The following is a 19,440-nucleotide window of genomic DNA, read 5'->3' on the forward strand; positions in this document are numbered from 1 at the left end:
AAAATTTTTCTCGCACTAGAGCGGAAAAGTGAATCTTTGCGTTCTGTAATCAGTGCAGGAATCGTCACTTTTCAAGGTAACTTTAGGAAAAAGTAGTTTTTCATTCGATTAGGATTCTCAATGAAACCTGCAGTCAAAATATCATTGTAAAAGAAATATTGAGCTGTTTTCATCATTTTCACCAAATCTGTGTAGTGAGATTACCGTTTGAATTCAGCACCTCATAAACATTGTGAAATAAGTAAACTCTTCATTTGTAGAGCTTTAATCAAATAAAATTGAACATGACTTTCTACTAGTAACGGATCAACAACATTTGATATTTATGAATGAATCAATGACAACGAAAACATATGGTTTATCATATCATTCTACCCGGCTAGATTTTCGTGTTATCTTAGGGGCAAGATGACGGAGCGACACAGTGGACTCTTGTCCATCAGGGCGACGAATGTGAGCATACTCTGGGTTTGCCTCAATCAATTCAACTTCTTCTACTGATGAATCTTGCTTTGAATTTCGGTTCATTTTCTTCAGCCAAACTGGTCCTGGGCTCATTAGCCAAGATGGTAGTGACTGTCCATTTGTTGAGGTTCTCATGTGTAGGAACATTCGTTCATGAGGGGTGCAATTTGTTGTAGTACACAAAAGAGATCGAATAGAGTGAAGTGCATCAGGCAACACTTCCTCCCATCGATTTGAATCAAGTCCTCGTGATCTTAGAGCTAGTGTTATTGCTTTCCATATAATTCCATTATTTGTTGAAATTTCTTAAGATTTCTGTCATGTTCTTCTTGATCTGAACCGCAAATGACAACATCATCCAAATAGGCAAAGCAGTCGTTCAAATTCTCTCTTTCTATAAGTCCGTTTATTGTACGTTGGAAGGCAGCTACTCCATTGGTTACTCCGAATGGTATTCGTTTGAACTGATAAAGTTTTCGGCCTACTTCAAAGGCAGTGTAATGTCGTTCATTCTCAAGAATCGGTATTTGATGGTAAGCTGACTTGAAATCTACAGTACTAAAAATGTTGTACTTGGCAATTGTGTTTACAAGATCTTCGATCAATGGGAGAGGGTATGCGTCTAAATTTGTGAATTTATTAATAGTCTGTGAATAGTCTATGACCATTCGTTTCTTCTGTCCATTGGTTACAATGAAAGGCTGGGCACGCCAACTGGACTGGCTTTCCTCAATTATTCCTTCTGTAAGGAGGCGATTGACCTCATTCTTCATGAATTCATAGTCATCTTGTGGGTGTCTTCTGGATCGGGTAGTTATTGGGTGGCAATCGGGAGTCAAGTCATTGAAAAGGGAACATGGTTTTATCATGGCCTCCACCAAGAGGCAATCTTTCAAGGGTGGTGTGGTTGTAGAATTATTATCTATTACAAGAGGCTGTTTATTACCATTGAATGCTAAACTTATTGTAGAGTGATTCATCAAAAAATCGTGACCAAGTATCACATTGCAACAGCATTCTTTTAATACCAAGAGTTTAATATTGGTGTATTCATTTCCTTTGTACACAATATTGCTATAAACACATGCTTTTGTAGCGGTGTTATGTTGAACAGATGCAAATCTTATAAAACAAGAATCTGATGCAGTTTTAAATTTATTTGTTTTTGCAAATTTTTCATCAATAAAACTGGCAACACTTCCGGTATCAATAAGAGCTGGTGTATTTATTCCATTCACCGAAACAATAATTGTAGCTTTAGAAAGATTACTGGCTATACCAGCTGCAGTAATAGTTGACGTAGTTAGTTTTTCTTTGAGCGTTTTACTTTTACACACATGGGAAAAGTGTCCAATTCGGGAATATTTATGACAAGTCTTTCCTATTGCAGGACATTCTTGAGAATTTTAGAATTTTATATTAACTTGAGAATTTTTGTTTTTTATATCCGCAACGTTGGCATTGAACGGATTTCTCTACAATTGCCTGTCGATTTTGGGTTACAGCATTAACATCTGAGAAAGATTCACTCAAGCTTATGTTTTTATTTTCTTCAACAGAGTTTGTATAACAAGTACTTTTAAAGGAGTCGGCATATGTTTTTGCGGATTCAAGAACACGTGCTTGGGAAACGGTTTCTTGTAGACTCAAATCTCCTTGTTGAAAAAGTTTCTCTTTAATTTCAATAGAACATAACCCTGAAACAAGAGCATCTCTAATATGCTCGTTTTTGTTTTCTTCGGCTGACACTCTAGTGAAGTTACATGATAAGCTTAATCTTTTTAGTTCAGAATAGTAGTGATCAATGGACTCACCTATTTGTTGTTTTGCATTAGCAAGGCAGTATCGTGCATAAATTTCGTTCTTTGGTTTAACGAACATATCTTCCAACATGGATATAGTTTCTTCATATGAAGTATAGCTTTCCACAATTTCGTATAAAGCAGGTGATAAGAAGTTTACCAATATTTTCATTTTGTCTTTGGTTGTCGTTCCTTCTAAGAAATTTTCGAACGTCTTTTTCCAATGTTTCCACTCTCTCTCTGCCGTAGGCGAATCTGGGTCGATAGATAATTCCTTTGGCTTGAGAAACTTGTCAATATGTGATTCCATCTTATCTTCTTCGTAGTTACGGTTTTCAATCGTTTTTGTCTTTTTCTTTGTCGGCATTTTATTTGATTAAATTGAAATAAGTAAACTCTTCATTTGTAGAGCTTTAATCAAATAAAATTGAACATGACTTTCTACTAGTAACGGATCAACAACATTTGATATTTATGAATGAATCAATGACAACGAAAACATATGGTTTATCATATCACATTGGTTTGCTATTCTTGTCTTTCATTAACGAAGCAGATAGCTCTATACTTTTCTATCACCGCACTGTTGCCATACCGTATCGTTTGTTGACCACGAATAAGCATAATGAACAAACAACATGAAGGGACTAAGGGATTAAGGGATTGAGTAACGGAGGGAATGCGGGTTCAAGGGAATAAGGGATCAAAGGAATAAGGGACAAGGAGAGGGAGTGATCTGTCAAATATTGTGAAATCTGTAATATCTGCAAAATAGCTGAAAACTGGAAAATGGACCAAAAATACGAGGAGAGGGAGGGATCTGTCAAATATTGTAAAATCTGTAAAATAGCTGAAAACTTGAAAATGAACCAAAAATACGAGGTTTTTGGGCCACTCTGTATCTAGCACAAGGAAATTTTGTAAGAAAAAATTGGTTCTGGACATCTCTCATGTATCCAAATAATATATTAAGAAATCAGATTTACAAAATAAATTGCAAGCACCAAGGTGACTGGACTAAATATAATAAAGGGAAAGTTAGGGTTTATAAAATAATATAAAAAATATAAAACATAAAAAAATAAGTTAGGGTCGAAACTAGTTGTTGAACTATTTTAAAGTTTTTTAAAAATAAAAAAGGAAGAGTTGGCTTATACACGTGTGGGATAGGAAATTCACGAATGACGAATCATCACGTCTGAACTACTGGACTGATTAACTTGAAATTTGGCATATGGATTCTCAATTTACCGAGGACGGTTATAGGCCTATTTCAAATTCTTCAATATTCTAGTAGGTCAAGTCATACAGCAATAACTTTACTATTGATGCTCTCGTGTATTTTGTTTCAGGGTAATTGGCTGCATATTAGTGCAAGGGGGTGCCTGGATAGCAGTTCTAAGCAGAGGATGGACCATTTGTGAGCTATTAGATATTTGCTTCTGGCGATTTGCATGATTCCAAGGATCAGCAACTTATCATTCCAAATGTAAGTTTGTAGAATTATTTATAAATACCAACTCAATTTTAAGACCATTCAATTATATTGTTTACAACTAGCTTGTTCAAATATTTAGTTCTATATTTAGTTCTTGATGAGATCTAGTGCATTTACGCTACTAATCCACAGTTGCTGAAGGCTCTTTGAGACCATAGGTTCTCAACTTTCAAATTCAATCTGGGGTATATAATCAAATTTTATCTAAAGAAACAATCAAAGGTGACACAATTTTTAATTTGCTCTCTGAATAAACAAAAGAATGAGGAAACTGTGAGCAAATGAACATTATTATTATGAACAAGCCACTTGAAGATGTGGCTGTTTACACCCATCATTATATTAATGTTAATAATGAAAAAGTGTTGGTAACATAACTTTTTGCTTATTCATGATGGAGAAATACCACTTCACTAGGGACTCCCCACCAACAAAAGCCATACGAATTTACTTTTTTACCACTTCACTCACAATAAAACTATAAAATTTGTTTTCTGTTGTTTTATCTACATGAAATGTCAATTATGTATATGAACTGATTAAATGAAAAAAACTAAGAAATTGTCAAAAAACCACAGATTTATTGATACTTAGAAACTATAGATACTTCGTTTTTTAACATTTCTAAGGGGCGATTGCTGAGATCGGGTCTGGCTAACCCCGGCGCAACGTTGGTCTAGCGCAACTTTGGTCTCGGCTAAAAAATCGGTTTGCTGAGATCGAGTTTAGCTGTCGGTCATCTCTTGGTCGAGAGCAACTTTGATCTGCGGGTTTAGCCAGACCGACGCTCAAGTTTAGCCAGACCGAGGAGCAACTGAAGGAATCCACGGGGAATTATTGTCGCAATGTTGGCAACAGCCATCTCGAATGCTACTTTGGCTCTCACACGCTGTCTTTGCGTATTGCTTTTGCACTCTCTCACTCACACTCACTCACTCTCCCATCATTCGTTTCGTTCTTGTTTTTTCTTCTTCCCCTCCCTCCCACTCTCTCTCAGGCATAATATGCCTTTATTAGGGCATATTGAAGAAGAAAAAAAATCAATGAATCTCATTCTCTCTCTCTCTCTCTCTCTCTCTTTCCCCCACTTACTCCCATTCTCTCTCTATTTCAGTCTTGATCCTCTCTTGACCGTCGTTATAATGATTATCTGTGATTAGATAATCTTCTTAACTCTTTCGAATGTTGTTACAGTGAACACATGAACAACTAACTCCTCACCTTTTTGGTGTTCATTTGGAATTCATTTTCATTTATTTCAAAAATGTAGTTTTTTTTCTAGCGTATTGTCCAGCTAGGAATTTAATGTAATATTTTTCAATTATTAAACAAATACTAGCTATTGCCGCAACACTATGTATAATGCGACATGATGCTGCAGTACTCACATAAATCACCAGTCTCTATGTGGACTGCCATCAGCAAAAAATCTGAGAGCAATCAGCACTTCTCTTCAGTTTTAAATTCTGATACCGTACTCGCCGACTTGAGGTATTGGTTCGTAATAATCCAAATATTCAAGGTAATCCATTATTCACTTCATCCACTCACAAAATCAATTCCACAGAAAGGATCACGCAAACGAAGGGTCGCTCATCACCATCTGGACTCAACTTAATAGTTCAATTATGCAATGCAGACTATTTCTGCATCCCGTGATGATGCAAGCAAACGCAGCTGCCTCCAATTAGCAACAATCAACCCCACATAGATATCATCTCACACTTTCTTACAATTACAACGTATTTAATACAGTTCTCCTTCATTACTGATATAGTTGCAGTTCCATATTATGTTCAAGCCAATTATAGATAGCATCGATACTAACTTGTAGCCTAGATTCGTAGAAGGTAATCGACCACTGATAGAAATTGAGTCAAAAGAATTGGCTTCCAATTTAATATATTTTCAGACATTGTTTAAACCAAAAAATATAATATAATATGAGTGTTGAGAGAATATCAGAATGATAATAGAATTATGGGCTACTCAGTGAATGGGCTAGTACTGCCAGAGACAAATAAATAGGTATCTTTCAAACAGTATCTTTACTCTATGGAACTGCATATAGCGAATACTTCAGAAAAATCTTTTTGAATTAAGTCAGTTTTGTTTTCACCATCTTTAGCAATTGAAAGTTCAATTTAACAAGTATTGATAATTGTTCATTCAATTTCATGCATGAATATGAAAAGATCATGTATTTAAACCAGTTCATGTGATTGAAACGTAGTTCCCTTGAACAATGCTCCAGCACCTTTTTTTAGTATGGTACCCACAAAATGTCCTTGTTATGTTATGATTAAAGAGTAGTTTCCACCGGGGACAGGAGGATATACAAATCTCCAGTAATATCTGGGAACATGGATATATCCCCTCCACAGTAATTTTTTTTCACTCTAGTAAAAATCATGAAAATCATAGGTTTGTAGACTATAGCTTTGAAACTATTTTTTGAAACAATTGAATGACTAATGAAATTATATTTCCATTCTATTTGTTATATGAACTGAAATAACATAGGCCTATAATATTTTCTATAAAAATTAAATAATGATCAGCCCACTAAACAAAGAAACTTCATTATTAGGATGTAGTTTTTCAAGTGGAAATTGCTTGAAATCACACCAAATTGAGGGTATTTTCCTCAAATTTTCCGGGGGAGGCCCCCCGGATCCCCTTTTTGTGAGAGGTAAAGAATTTCCTTGTTGTTTGAAGGTGTTTTCATTTTCACTTTCTTATGTTATAATATTTTAAACATTAATGGAAAAACATTTTAAATATGACTTTATGGGTAATGAAATTATTCAGAATTCAAAGGTGAACCCCAATTTGACATTTGTTTTCAATAAAACCAAAAGAATAGCGAGTTAATAGCTTAATCCCGAACTTAAACCTGCCTCCTAGCAGATCTAAGTTGGAGTCTAAAATCATCATTTTTGCTCCTGAGATTATCTCATTTTAGCCTGATCCCGATCTCAGCAATCCACCGAGATTATCTTTTAAACTCGAGTTGATCTACGCTTGAACTCAGCAATCCACCGAGATTAATTTTTAGCCTAGACTGGATCTCAGCAAACCGATTTTTAGACCGCCGGTTTTTCCCTGCGATAATTGCCGGTCGGCTAACTTTTGCGCTCGAGCGTGGTTAATCCCGATCTCAGCAAACCGATTTTTGATCTGCGGCGCAAAAACCGGTTTTTAGCCGAGCGCAAGTTTTAAGTCTTTTTTATTTAAGGCTTTGCAAAGGCTAAAAATAAACTTTCTACTCGTGATATTTTTCAAAGTTTTTTGATTTGTATATCATCAAGCTATCAAAATGAAAAAGTTTTCTCAGGAATTTTTTTCTTATCATTACTTTTTAAGATATGAGCGTCTAAAGATTATATTTTTGGGACAGAACATTTCAAATTCGGTAAGATATAGATCCATGAGATTTAGAAGTTAGATTCTTCATGGCATTGTTGATCTAGTAAAACAAAACTTTTCTGAAGATATCAATTTTTAAGATAGTTATTCAATTTACTAAAAATAACTTTTAGTTGAGTTATTTTTGGTAAATTGAATATCTTTTTCAAAAATTGTTTTTTCAGAAAATTTTTGTTTTACTAGATCAAAAATACCATGAAGAATCTATTTTCTAAATCTCATGGATTTATCTCTTACCGAATTTGAAATGTTCTGTCCCAAAAATTCAAACTTCAGGCCCTCATATCTAAAAAGTAATGATCAGAAAAAGAATGTTTTCCTGAGAAAACTTTTTCATTTTGATAGCTTGATGATATACAAATCGAAAAACTTGGAAAAATATAACTAGCAGAAAGTTTATTTTTAGCCTTTGCACAGCCTTAAGAGCAATGTTATAATTCTGAAAAAGGGCTGAAACAGGCACTTCGTTCTAGCGTGTTTCGGACGCTATTTTCCAACCGATAATCATGAAAATGGTACCAAATTGTTCAGAAAGATTTGGACATCTGGCGCCGTAACGCCAAATTCCAATTTTCCAACTATAAAATGACTTTAAAATTCGATGAACTTGGAGAAAATTTGGCAAAGTTTGACGCTCAATAGGAAAAAATTGATAAGTGATATCAAAATTTGGCGGTACGGCGCCAGATGTCCAAGTCTTTCTGAACAATTTGGTACCATTTTCATGATTATCAGTTGGAAAATAGCGTCCGAAACACGCAAGAACGAAGTACCTGCAAAGAACTCTATATCGAGAAAGCTTCAATTCCCTACTAGCCTTTCGAAAAAGTGTGGTCGAACTCACTAACACAGTCCCAACTGCTATGATTGTGAGTACACACACTCACACCGGAGAACCGGAAAACTGGTTTTCGGTTGTAGAAACAATTGATTGTTTTTGTTCAATGAGATATTGCCCGTCTTCTTGTCTGCGCTATTGTGTTTTATGTTATATACTATATTCATATAATATGCTCTATTATTCTATATGCTTATACAGTAGTTTGACATCCATATTATTATTTATTCCCATTTCATTTCAATATCACATGAAATCTGTACTATATTCTATTTGTACAGCTATTTTGGAGACATGGTTCATTCTTCTCTCATCGAATTCTTTATTATCCATGTTGGGCCATGCATGGCAATTCAAATTCAACCCAAGAACTTTACATGATACTACCCGGGAAAAATTTAGTTTTGGAGAGATCAAGTTTTACATGTTTTTTCTTATACTGTAATTAGAAAACAACCAATCATTCCTAAATTCTCGAGAAAAAGTAAGTTATTGGATAATATGAATGAATATCTTCATAAATATCTTCTTTATCAAAATTTTCATGCTTCAACGAAAATTTCTGCAATAAAAAATACTTTTAGTATACTGCAAGATTTCCAAGATAAGTCAATTCTCTGTTCACTTTTTTTCATTTAGGTACATTTACTTTCTTTGAAGTAGTAATAGGGTACAAGTATTCAATTGGAAGAAAGGTGAAATGCAAAAACTAATGTACAGTATGACACTGTACATTGTCATTGTCCAGGAGTGGTAACGTTGGGGGGGGGGGAGATTGCGCAGACTGCGTCCTTGTCATTGTTGTGATGGGGGGTTTCCAATAGGGTCAATATTGTAACGACTGACGATCTTCTTCTTCTTTGGAATGTTTTCTGAATCGTGCAGAATCACAAATACTTTGCTTCTGAATAAAATTATGCTTATATGAATCATAATTTTTTGGGTTTAGGCGCCTGCTGGCGCCTGCGCGGTAGATTCTATTAAATTCATAATTGACCAGAAATGAATTCGATTGTTTATAAAATAGAAAAATAGACAGTTATCAACTGTCTATTGTTCAGTTGTTCACAGGCCGTTGTACATGGTGATCTGCACTTGTTTTGGTGAATCAGGAATTAGGTACTTCTCGTAATATTTGCTACCGTATATTAGCCCAGTTCTGAATCGTGCTAATACAGTCACAAGTACTTTGCTTCTGAATAAAACTATGCTTATGAATCATTGTAGCGTTATAATATTTAGCGTTGTTGTGTGATTTGAATTTTTGTGCCCTGTTAATTATTTATTTATTTATTAGATTACCACAAACAATAAAATGATCGGGAAAGAGAAAACAGGCTATTGCCCAAAACTTTTTCAATTTCCTAATTCAGTTTCAAATTGTGCAAATATTATACATAGGTTATGTCCATTTCAATTTTCTACACCAAATCACAATCTGAGAGTATAGATTAGAATAAAACAAACAATTTTAAATTTTGATAGATTGATAGTAAAACTTTTGTAAAAAAAAACGTTAAATTCACAAAATAGAGAATAAAACCACTTAAATTTTGAGCTCGAAAATATAACGTTCACCTTAGCTATATAACAGCTGTTTCATGTTATCATGGATAATAAAAACCAATTTGATTTGATTTGATTTATTATATTATTGGAATCATTTTTTGTTTGTGATTTTCCATGATAATATACATATATACATTGAAATATTTGATCATGTACTCCAAACAATATTATTACTGGAAAAATTAATTCCTATCTAGAATCAAAATAAATATATTTAAATCTCAAGAATGAAGAATCATGATTTTTATTTGTCTATGCATGAACCATTTTATTAACAGCCTTCAGCACTTACTGTATCTATATAATACTGGTCGTCAGGCTCGCTTCGCTCGCCATATCCGTTTAGCCAGACATTTAGTCTGTACCCCCGACTGGATCGTCGTAACATATGATAAAAATGCTCAAATGAAAAATGCAGGCAAGCGAAGCGAGCCAAATCATATGGTCGAAATTAAAAAAGGTACATCTCTTTCTATGTTGCTTTCTACCTGAAAAACATAGTTTTGAAACTTCGTTTTCCTGATGCAATGTTTAGGCCTACACGTGGCATGGATTATTAAATTTTCAGCTAGAACAATTCTTGAGACAAATGCTAAATAAACGTCTACAGTTTCATCAATGCTGTATCGGCAATATGAAAACGCATGCAGGTCTTTCAATGAAGGTGTTGTTATTTAGATAAAGAAATTATATTCTTCCAGTTTTATTTAATTAAAATTTCAAAATTATTCGAGCCCTGATAGAATGACTGACTCACTGTACATAGGCCTATTTTGAATTCTTCTAGATTTCATTACGTCAAGTTTTAAGAAAGACCCTTGCGAAGTACGGGTTACCTGCTAGTAACTAAATATGTTGTATATCTTTAAATAGCTGAGTTATAGGCCTTGCTCAAGCCTGATAGAGCATTTTCTTCCAAACCTTACGTTGACAAATATTGATAAGTACATATATCTCAACACTCTTCTACCGGTTTGTATTATAATCCAATTATCAAAAGATGGCAAAATTTGATAAGTGTATGTACTGGTAGGCTATTATAAAATCTGAAAATCAATAACCTCTATTGAGAACTACATAACCCATACAACTTTGCAAACAGTTCAAGTTTGTTTAACTTGATCAATACTTGTAAATAATAGTCTATTAATTAATTGTTGAAAAATATATTCAAATTTCTAAATAATCGATTTTTAAGATATTTCCTATACTGTTACATTGTGATTTGAAACATTTGGCAGATGGCAAAACATGATATCTCTGACATCACTAGCAAAAATCCTCAATTAAATAAATTCAATCCTCAATTTTAAATAAATGTTTTATTCCTTTATATTTTATATTCGAATAGTCAATGATCAGCTGATTATATTAGTGTAAAATGGGTAAGAAAAAATATGATAGATAATTTTTGCAGCTATGCCAAACTTTCAAATTGCTCTCCTGAAAAGTTTACAAATCAGCTTGTGTCATCTACCCACAGAACTGTTTCGAAGAGGTAGGCCTACTCTCTCTAGATTATAGTTCTATATTAACATATGGTATGGACATTTCAATTATAATTTTAAGATATTGGAATAAGAAGAATATACATGCTAGAATTCGAACTTTAAACCCTTAAAACCCACCCTTAGAGTTAAAATATCGCCAATAGATTTCTTAGTGAGCCTCTAAAGGGCCAACTGAACATACCTACCAAATTTGAACGTTTTTGGTCCGGTAGATTTTTAGTTCTGCGAGTGAGTGAGTGAGTAAGTCAGTCAGTGAGTGCCATTTCGCTTTTATATATATGGATAGTGCACTCATATATTAATGAACTTGGATGTCGATTTAGAAGAATTAGTCAAATGAAGTGTTCTTTGATAACACTGTTGAAGCAATAGAATACAATCAATCTATAGCCAGGCTACTCAAAAGCAGATCAGTCATGTTAGAACAGCCGCAGAATGAGTAGACAATGCAGTGTATAATAATAATAATAATAATAATAATAATAATGTCTTTCAGACTCATGTCTTATCTCTAAGGCCTCAGTAATCTGAGTTTATCTTTTTTACCTCACTAAAAAATTGGTAAATGATGGTACTGTACTCTTGTGAACAATCTATATTCTAATATTGTCAACATGTGTCAATAATTAATTGTAACCAATTCCATGTATTTATTCCTTATTGAATTATATATGAAAAAATGGTTATATATTTTACAACTTGCTCGTGAAGTGGATCCCATGTAGGATGATATTTATTTATGAATACAATTACAAATAATTTAGCAATGACTAGGAGAGAGCAACAGGCTCTGCCCAAAACTGATATTCTCCCAAATTTTAAATAGATTTAAAATTTAATTTTTAAAAATATATTTGAATATTTTATTAACCCTTCCACTACCAAGCGGGGTAATTGGACTACCCCAACCCACATTTTCCCCATTTTTTTGTAGATAATGTTGTTGTATTTCATTGAAACCTTGAGTACTTGTTAAAAACATATCACTTTAGTTGTTTTTTCTCATAAAATCATTTCATTCCTCTTATTTTTTCAATTATTAGCAGATTTATCCTTGGGGTAACTCTATTACCCCGCTTGGTATTCCATGTCATGCAATTTTTTGGTATATTCCATCCATTATCGGAATGCATAAGATATAAATTTAATGTCCAATTATCATTTTTTCGCCAAACCTGATTCATAATGTTCACTTGAAATCTAAATTTGAAAAAATTGCTTCTCTATAGCCATAATTTAATTATTTTACAACATTTCCCCTACATCTATTTGATAGAATGCCCAATTTTTTTGTCCTGTCAGTTTTTGATTGAAAACATATTTTTCAACAAAAGAAATTTATTTTTAATTATATTAAAAGCTTTTGTAATGCATTTCATAGATGAATTAATGGAAAAAATATAGAATAAAGATATAAAACAGAAATCTTGTTGGGGTGACCCAGTTACCCCAGTTGGTATTCCGTGTATGTGAAGAAGGTTGGTAGTCCAAGGGTTAAAAAAAAAGATTTGAATATTAAATCATACGGTCTTGGCTTCAAAGCCTCTGCTCTAGTGAAATAAACGTTCTATTTTTAGTCTATGTTACTGAGTAATAAATACTACTTATCTGTCAAATTTCTGTAATTTTTTGTGATTTTAAATCTAATTTTTATGCAAAAGTGTATTTGTCGATAACGCAACATTCCTGAAAGGGTATTGATAGCGGGCCTAGCCACATTTATTCCTCCAGATAAAGCTTAATGAATATTATCATCTAAGTGGTGTTCTGCTGTATTCTAGATATTTAGTGAAACGTGTATTATCTATATTGTAAAATTATAATACTTTGTACAAATACCACCTTTTTGAGTACAGAAACTATTGTATGGTATTCATAAAATGTGAACAAATAGATTTCGTGTGATTTCAATTTCATTATAAATCAAAATTAAAAGCTTATTTCTCTACTATAAGGGCTTATTTCCGTTGCAATATCCTCTTTCGTTGATTATTCAATTGCTTAATTTATGTCCGTCCACCTAATAAGCTGATATTGGATTAGAACTACGTCTTTGTAGCTGAGTGAGAGAAATCTGAGTTTATCACTCTATAGCAGGGCTCTCCAACCTACGACCCGCGGGCCACATCCGGCCCGCGGATAGATTTTATCCGGCCCGCCGAGAGTTATATTGCAACAGATTTGAAAAAAATACATGTATACACATTATTGACCTTGAACTTACTAAATTCATGCATTGTCAAGTTTTCTTATGACCTTTTTAAACTCAATGAATTGGACTTTGTATAAGAATGATATGAATTTGTTTGTTTCCTGTGTTTTGATCAAACCTACTTAAAACTCCTCATATTATTTTAATTGAAATATAATAATTTTACACCCCTCAAATCCCTTGTCGTATGTGTCCCAAGTCAAATTCACGTACATCCTTGTTATTGGCCCTCAGCCTCCCAAGAATTAACAATGTGGCCCTTGTTTGAAAAAGGTTGGAGATCCCTGCTTGCAAAATGAAGCTGCAAACTTGACATTTTCAAATGGTCATATCTCCTGAACGGTAAGGAATGTTCAAAATCTGATTCCAGATTCGTGTTCCTCACATCAAAGACCATAAAATCACGAAGTTTGAGCGATTTTTATTTTTCACAAATCAATGACAAAATCCATGGACAAACAACCATCGTGCAAACAGTGAGAGAAAGAAGTATCTCGGATTTGGCTGAAATTTGCACCATAGATGAAGCTTTAACTGAGAAATGTCGGAGCCAAATTTGGCATTCCCAGCTATACAGGATGAGTTATGCGGCTTCAAACATGAAATTTGCAAATTTTCAAACGGCCATATCTAATGAACGGTAAGGAATTTCGCCAATGTGATGACATTATATTGTTTCTCTCGTCAAATATTATATATCATTGCTGAGAGTTTTAGCGATTTAAAATTAATTTTTGGAATTATGAAAAATTAATCCGTTAACTGTTGCTTTTTTCTGCTGTGCTGTTCTAATTCACATCCAATACAAATGAGCTCAGTAGTCACAAAAATCCTGAGAAATTTGAATTTCCCGCTCAAATCAGTCAGTACCTCTAACATCTCTTCTGTTGCCCTGGTAGTATTTTAGTTTTAATTCTGTACCAGGGAGTCAGAAAACTTGAAGAGGTAGCAGGTTTTTCAACGCCTTCCAATGCAAGCATAGGCAACCCGCAACACTGATCTACTTTGTGTACTTCTTACATATTTCTGATGCCCTGGTAGAAATCTGGTCATTTCTAATATGCAAATGAGCTACTATTTGAGCGGGAAATTCAAATTTCTCATGATTAGCGGGAAATTCAAATTTTCTCATGATTAGCGGGTAATTCAAATTTCTCATGATTAGCGGGAAATTCAAATTTTTGAGTTTGTCTCTTCAAGATCTATCATTTAGTACCAGATTCAATCAAATCTGATCATCCGTTCGAGTTCTTAAAAATTCAAGATGATAATTTTTTGAGTAAAACCAAAAGTATATCAGATTAGATCTGAGAAATGTCGCTATGGATAGATATAAATGTCGTGCTATAATATGAGACGTTTCGCTGTAATACAGGGTGAGCTTGACCTGAGAAGTGTCATAGCAAAATTTGCAAATTTTCAACTGGCTATATCTCCTGAACTGTATCATTTTTTTCAAATCCAATCGCAGATCCGTGTTCCTCGCATCAAGGAGCATAAGTATGCAAAGCTTCAGCGATTTCTAGTTTTTACAAATTTTTGCAAACAGCAAAACTACACACACAGAGGAAGAGGACGGAGTAGGAAAAGTATTAAGAAGAAAAAGGATGAAAATGGCAATAGAGAACTCAGGCCCGGTTGCACAAAAGGCGGTTGAATCTCAATCAGAAGACTTCTCTCTTCTCTGATTGGTTCTCGTGGTATTTAATCACGATTAAAACGCAACAGGTTTTTGTTCAACTCAAAGGGTTAGAGAGTAAAATACAAGATATAGGCTATACGTCATTACAGTTATATTCAGATAAAATGACCGTACGGTACACTTGTTGATAAGTATAGATTGCTTATAAGTCCATTCATCAAATTTCACATTTTATATTCTTGATAAAGCTGTAATATTAATGGATAATTGGGTAGATACTACCCAAATTTGATAAAATGTAATTGTTCATGTCTTATCATTAGTAATCTTTATAATGATTAATAGTGAATAAGTTTCAATATAAGGAAGTTTTAGCAGTTCAAAGCATTTTTGTTTAAATTAAATTGGAAGTCAATGAGTGCACCATATCTGTCAAATAATTAGCATTACAACACATATTTTAAATGAAAAGGAATGCAATAGTTTTAGTGAAAGATTATCATTAACTAATTTCAGAGTTCCATGAAATCAATAGGATTTCTTTAAAAAAGTTGAAATGATAAATCATGATACTGGACAATATATATGATAACTGATATAACAATATATAACTGATAGGACACTATCTTTTATTTCTTTTACTAATCGTACAAAACTTAAAATAATATAGGTAAACTAAATCAAACAATACTAAAAATAATTACAGCAAATTGTCTAGCTATAACACAATAGTCTATTCTAGTCAGTATATTTATGAAACTTTATAAATACATCAAAAATGTAGTTCTAGACATAGATTCCTGCTATGAATAGATCAGCATAAATAAAAATGAACAACTGTTATCAGTTGGTTAGAAAGTGTCATATTTCTAGTGCTAAAATATAAAGTTTCATATTATTTCTGATCTAATATGTGATCTGATTTAGAAAAAAGGGAACCTTCCCCATGAAATATTATAGAAAGAATCCATACCGGAATCCCTCTCCTTTAGATAATGAATACACAATCAATACAATTTTTAATACATTGATATTATGAATAATAATATTGGTTGAACTGTGAGGAGGAACTAGTATTCTGAATGAATGCCAAATTTCACCAGCGCTGCCTTGGCACATTCCTTCTTGGCTTCTTTCTTGGTGGTGCCTGCAAAACATACAAATGGTTTCAAAGAAAGAAAACTTCAAATTACCAATAGTCCAGTCAATATAGACATAAAAAAGGGGGCGTGCTTGCAATTTATATTGTAGTTCTGATTTCTTAATATATTATTTAGGTACATAAGAAGTCCAGAACCAATTTCTTCATGCAAAATTTCATTGTGCTAGATACAGGGTGGCCCAAAAACGTCGTATTTTCAGCTCATTTTCCAGTTTTCAGCTCTTTCTGCCAAATCTCGTAATCGGACAGAAAAATTTGCTCTCGTAAACGACATAACATAAACGACTTATACCATGCGATATTTTCTTATGCTCTCTTTTCTCTAAGATTGAAGTAAACTAGACTAATGTAAACGCCCGTTTACTAACAGTAGCAACGTTCTACCATAGAGAAACAATAGCGTAAACAACTGGTCATTAGTTCTATTACTAAAATTCAGTTGTATAATCAAGTGCTAGCTCTAGGTATATGACACGGTATAGATCCACGTTATAATGACAGTATTTGATTAGCAATGGTATTGCTATCCTTGTCTATCATTCAACTACCTCTTTCTCACTTTGCTTTGCTGCCAGATCGTCTTTTAACAATGTAGAATTAATAATAATTTAACAAAATATTACATCTTAATTATGAAAATCAATTAAGGAATAATTATTGAAAAATATAATTTCTCGCTCAATAAAATATAATTGATTATTATTATAATTAATAATAATTATTATATAATATAATAATTATAATGATAGTTAATAATAATATTGATTATTATTACATCAATAAACCTGTATCAGGAGGCATTGACAAGACAGAGGATCGGCAACGTTGTTCTACTATCTTTCTCCACTGTTATTATACCGTGGACCTCACTATAGAATATCAGATATTATTAAATATTATTCAATACTGATTTAGTTAATTTTGTCAATCTAATCATCTAAAGCCAGAATTCAAAAGCCGTAAATTGAAGTAGAATAATATCTCAATACAAAATCAAGAATAAACACTCATTAGCTTCCCAATATATTGTTGGGGTGAGAGTATATGAAAGGCACAATATGAGAGATTACCAGCGTCACACAGCTTCACGGGAAAGAATTACATGAAGTATCGGCTTGAGATAACAGTAAAAGTTGCGACATAAACGCCCTATACCATGGCATATCTACTTATGCTATTGTTTATCTATGGTTCTACTAACCAGATCCAGTGAAGAGCTGGCCTTCGATTGAGAGGGAGAAGACAAAGGTGGCATTGGGCAGATGGCCGTCCATGCGCTCCTGATACTGCAGGCCGGGTATCAGTTGGTTCAACATCAGCACCGGGTGTTTCTTGTGTGCGTCATCGGGGATCTTCTTCATTGGATGAATGTTCGCCTGCAACGCGCCACCACTCTGCAAAACCACCATCATTTATTTATTGTACTAAACACTAAAATCATGATATAACTATCATGACCATGGAGGAAAGAACCAGTAGGCTACCATTTCTCTCCCAAATTTTGATAAAAAGGTAATGTTGTCTAATATTAGGTTATGAAATCACACAACACTACTTCGCCACTCAATTTCCGGTCCAGGAATAGTTATTTGAAAATTGTAAAGGTTGACGTAGGAAATATCTAATAGGATACCATTACAAATCAAAGGAGAGGAAAATTTCAATAGCTTCAAAAGAAAAATTAGACATTGGTTATTTAGTATTGGGATACAAAGTAGTGAGGAACTAATAGTAAGTAGGATTTAGATTTAAGTAGTATTCTTTTTAAATAAGGTAATTTATAGGTAGAAAATAGTACATCGGTTTAGTATCTTTGTACTAGGTGATGCTTAGGGTAATAGATATAGTTTTAGATTTTTTGGAATTTTTGTATTACCTGTTGTGGCAAAAATTAGTATTAATTTGATGATAACCTCGACACATATATTATATAGTGAGGTATCATTTTCTAAACCCTGAATATTGTTATATTGAAAAATATGTAATATAATGTAATGTATGTTGAATTTATGAATAAACTCCTCTGAATAGAATGAATTAATGTACCAAAGAAACCAATAAATTGAAAATTTTAGAAAACTTATCATTCGTACACTATTGTGTGAAAATCTCTAACTCGATCATATTGGCAAAACATTCATCACTCATGTCAACTATAACACTGATTTATAGTATCCACTGATGTCAACAGATAAGCCAGTTACATACACATCGATTTTTGGACGTAGTACTGATTTTTTGCCATCCTCATAAATTTTATTAGATTAAACAGATGATGTTTGTCAAGTTCCGTTTAATCTGGTAGATTTTATGAGGACGGCAAAAATCGAACGTCCAAAAATCGATGTGTATGAACTGACTTGAGAGTCATTTCACACTTTTTGAAATCCATCTTTTGAAAGACGTAGCGCCGACGTATCTCCTTATAGCTTCATACAGACTCACGCGCAACGAACACGCGTATTTTACTCTTCATCAGATGAGCTTCATTTGTACAGGAACATTAGGATACAGAAGTAATAAGCATAACATCAGCTGATGAAAATCGAAGCGCCTGTTTGTGGCGCATAAGTATGTACCTGTCTTAATGTTAATCTGTCCATTTTAGACCGGTGTAGCATACATTCAAAGTTAGTAGACAGAAGGTTGGTCACTCACCTAATGTATTGGAGTTGAAATGCAATTGGAGTGGGGGAACTGCAGCTGTGACGTAGGCTGTAGTACAAATTGTATAACATGTGTTCGATTCCAGCATGTCTTCAATGCAAATTTATCGGGATCAGTTTATCGGTTCATTATTTTTTTCGTTTTATTATCGGTGTATATATTATTATGATTGACAGTCGAATAAATTAGTGTTTTGAACAATGAAGTGTTAGGCGATGTTTGCAGTGCGTTATTAGTTGATTATTATAGATATAGTTATAGTTTATGTTATAGATATTAGTTTGTAGTCTTTTTGTGTGCATCATCATGACTGTGATACAAATCAAACAACACCTTAATTGATATTTTATGTAGATAATTAGTTTATTCTTGACCACTTTCTAAGTTATTTTTCCGCAATGCCTGCTAGCTGTGCAGTTCAGAGTTGTAAAAATTATGCGAGAAAGACTGGGAGCTCATTAATGTATCACAGGTTTCCTAGGGATACATTAACAAGAAAACAATGGATCTTAGCTTGTAGAAGATTCGACAAATTCAATGCGAATAATGTATTCATATGTTCAATTCATTTTTCAAATGATGATTATGAAAGAGATTTACAAGCGGAATTAACTGGACAACAAAGAAAGAAAAAACTGAAAAAAG

General features: G+C 33.4%; 2 protein-coding genes across 5 annotated transcripts in view; one reads left to right on the forward strand and one right to left on the reverse strand.

Annotated features, from left to right (window-relative positions):
- Positions 1 to 14,081, forward strand: part of LOC111050504 (tectonin beta-propeller repeat-containing protein) — a 55,171-nt gene extending 41,090 nt beyond the window's left edge. Inside the window, exons 24-25 of the mRNA XM_039436385.1 lie at positions 3,620 to 3,756; positions 13,695 to 14,081. Coding sequence (XP_039292319.1) covers positions 3,620 to 3,691 — 72 coding nt within the window. The 3' untranslated portion in view covers positions 3,692 to 3,756; positions 13,695 to 14,081. The remainder of the gene's footprint in view (positions 1 to 3,619; positions 3,757 to 13,694) is intronic.
- A 1,014-nt stretch (positions 14,082 to 15,095) lies between these two features.
- LOC111050417 (double-stranded RNA-specific editase 1) overlaps positions 15,096 to 19,440 on the reverse strand; it is a 34,862-nt gene continuing 30,517 nt past the window's right edge. For all 4 annotated transcript variants that reach the window (XM_039436386.1, XM_039436388.1, XM_039436387.1 and 1 more), the window contains 2 exons: positions 17,330 to 17,522; positions 15,096 to 16,113 (listed from right to left, as the gene is read on the reverse strand). In XM_039436386.1, coding sequence (XP_039292320.1) covers positions 16,037 to 16,113; positions 17,330 to 17,522 — 270 coding nt within the window. In that variant the 3' untranslated portion in view covers positions 15,096 to 16,036. The remainder of the gene's footprint in view (positions 16,114 to 17,329; positions 17,523 to 19,440) is intronic.

Source organism: Nilaparvata lugens, chromosome 10, assembly GCF_014356525.2.
Source record: "Nilaparvata lugens isolate BPH chromosome 10, ASM1435652v1, whole genome shotgun sequence".
Classification (NCBI taxonomy): Eukaryota; Metazoa; Arthropoda; class Insecta; order Hemiptera; family Delphacidae; genus Nilaparvata; species Nilaparvata lugens.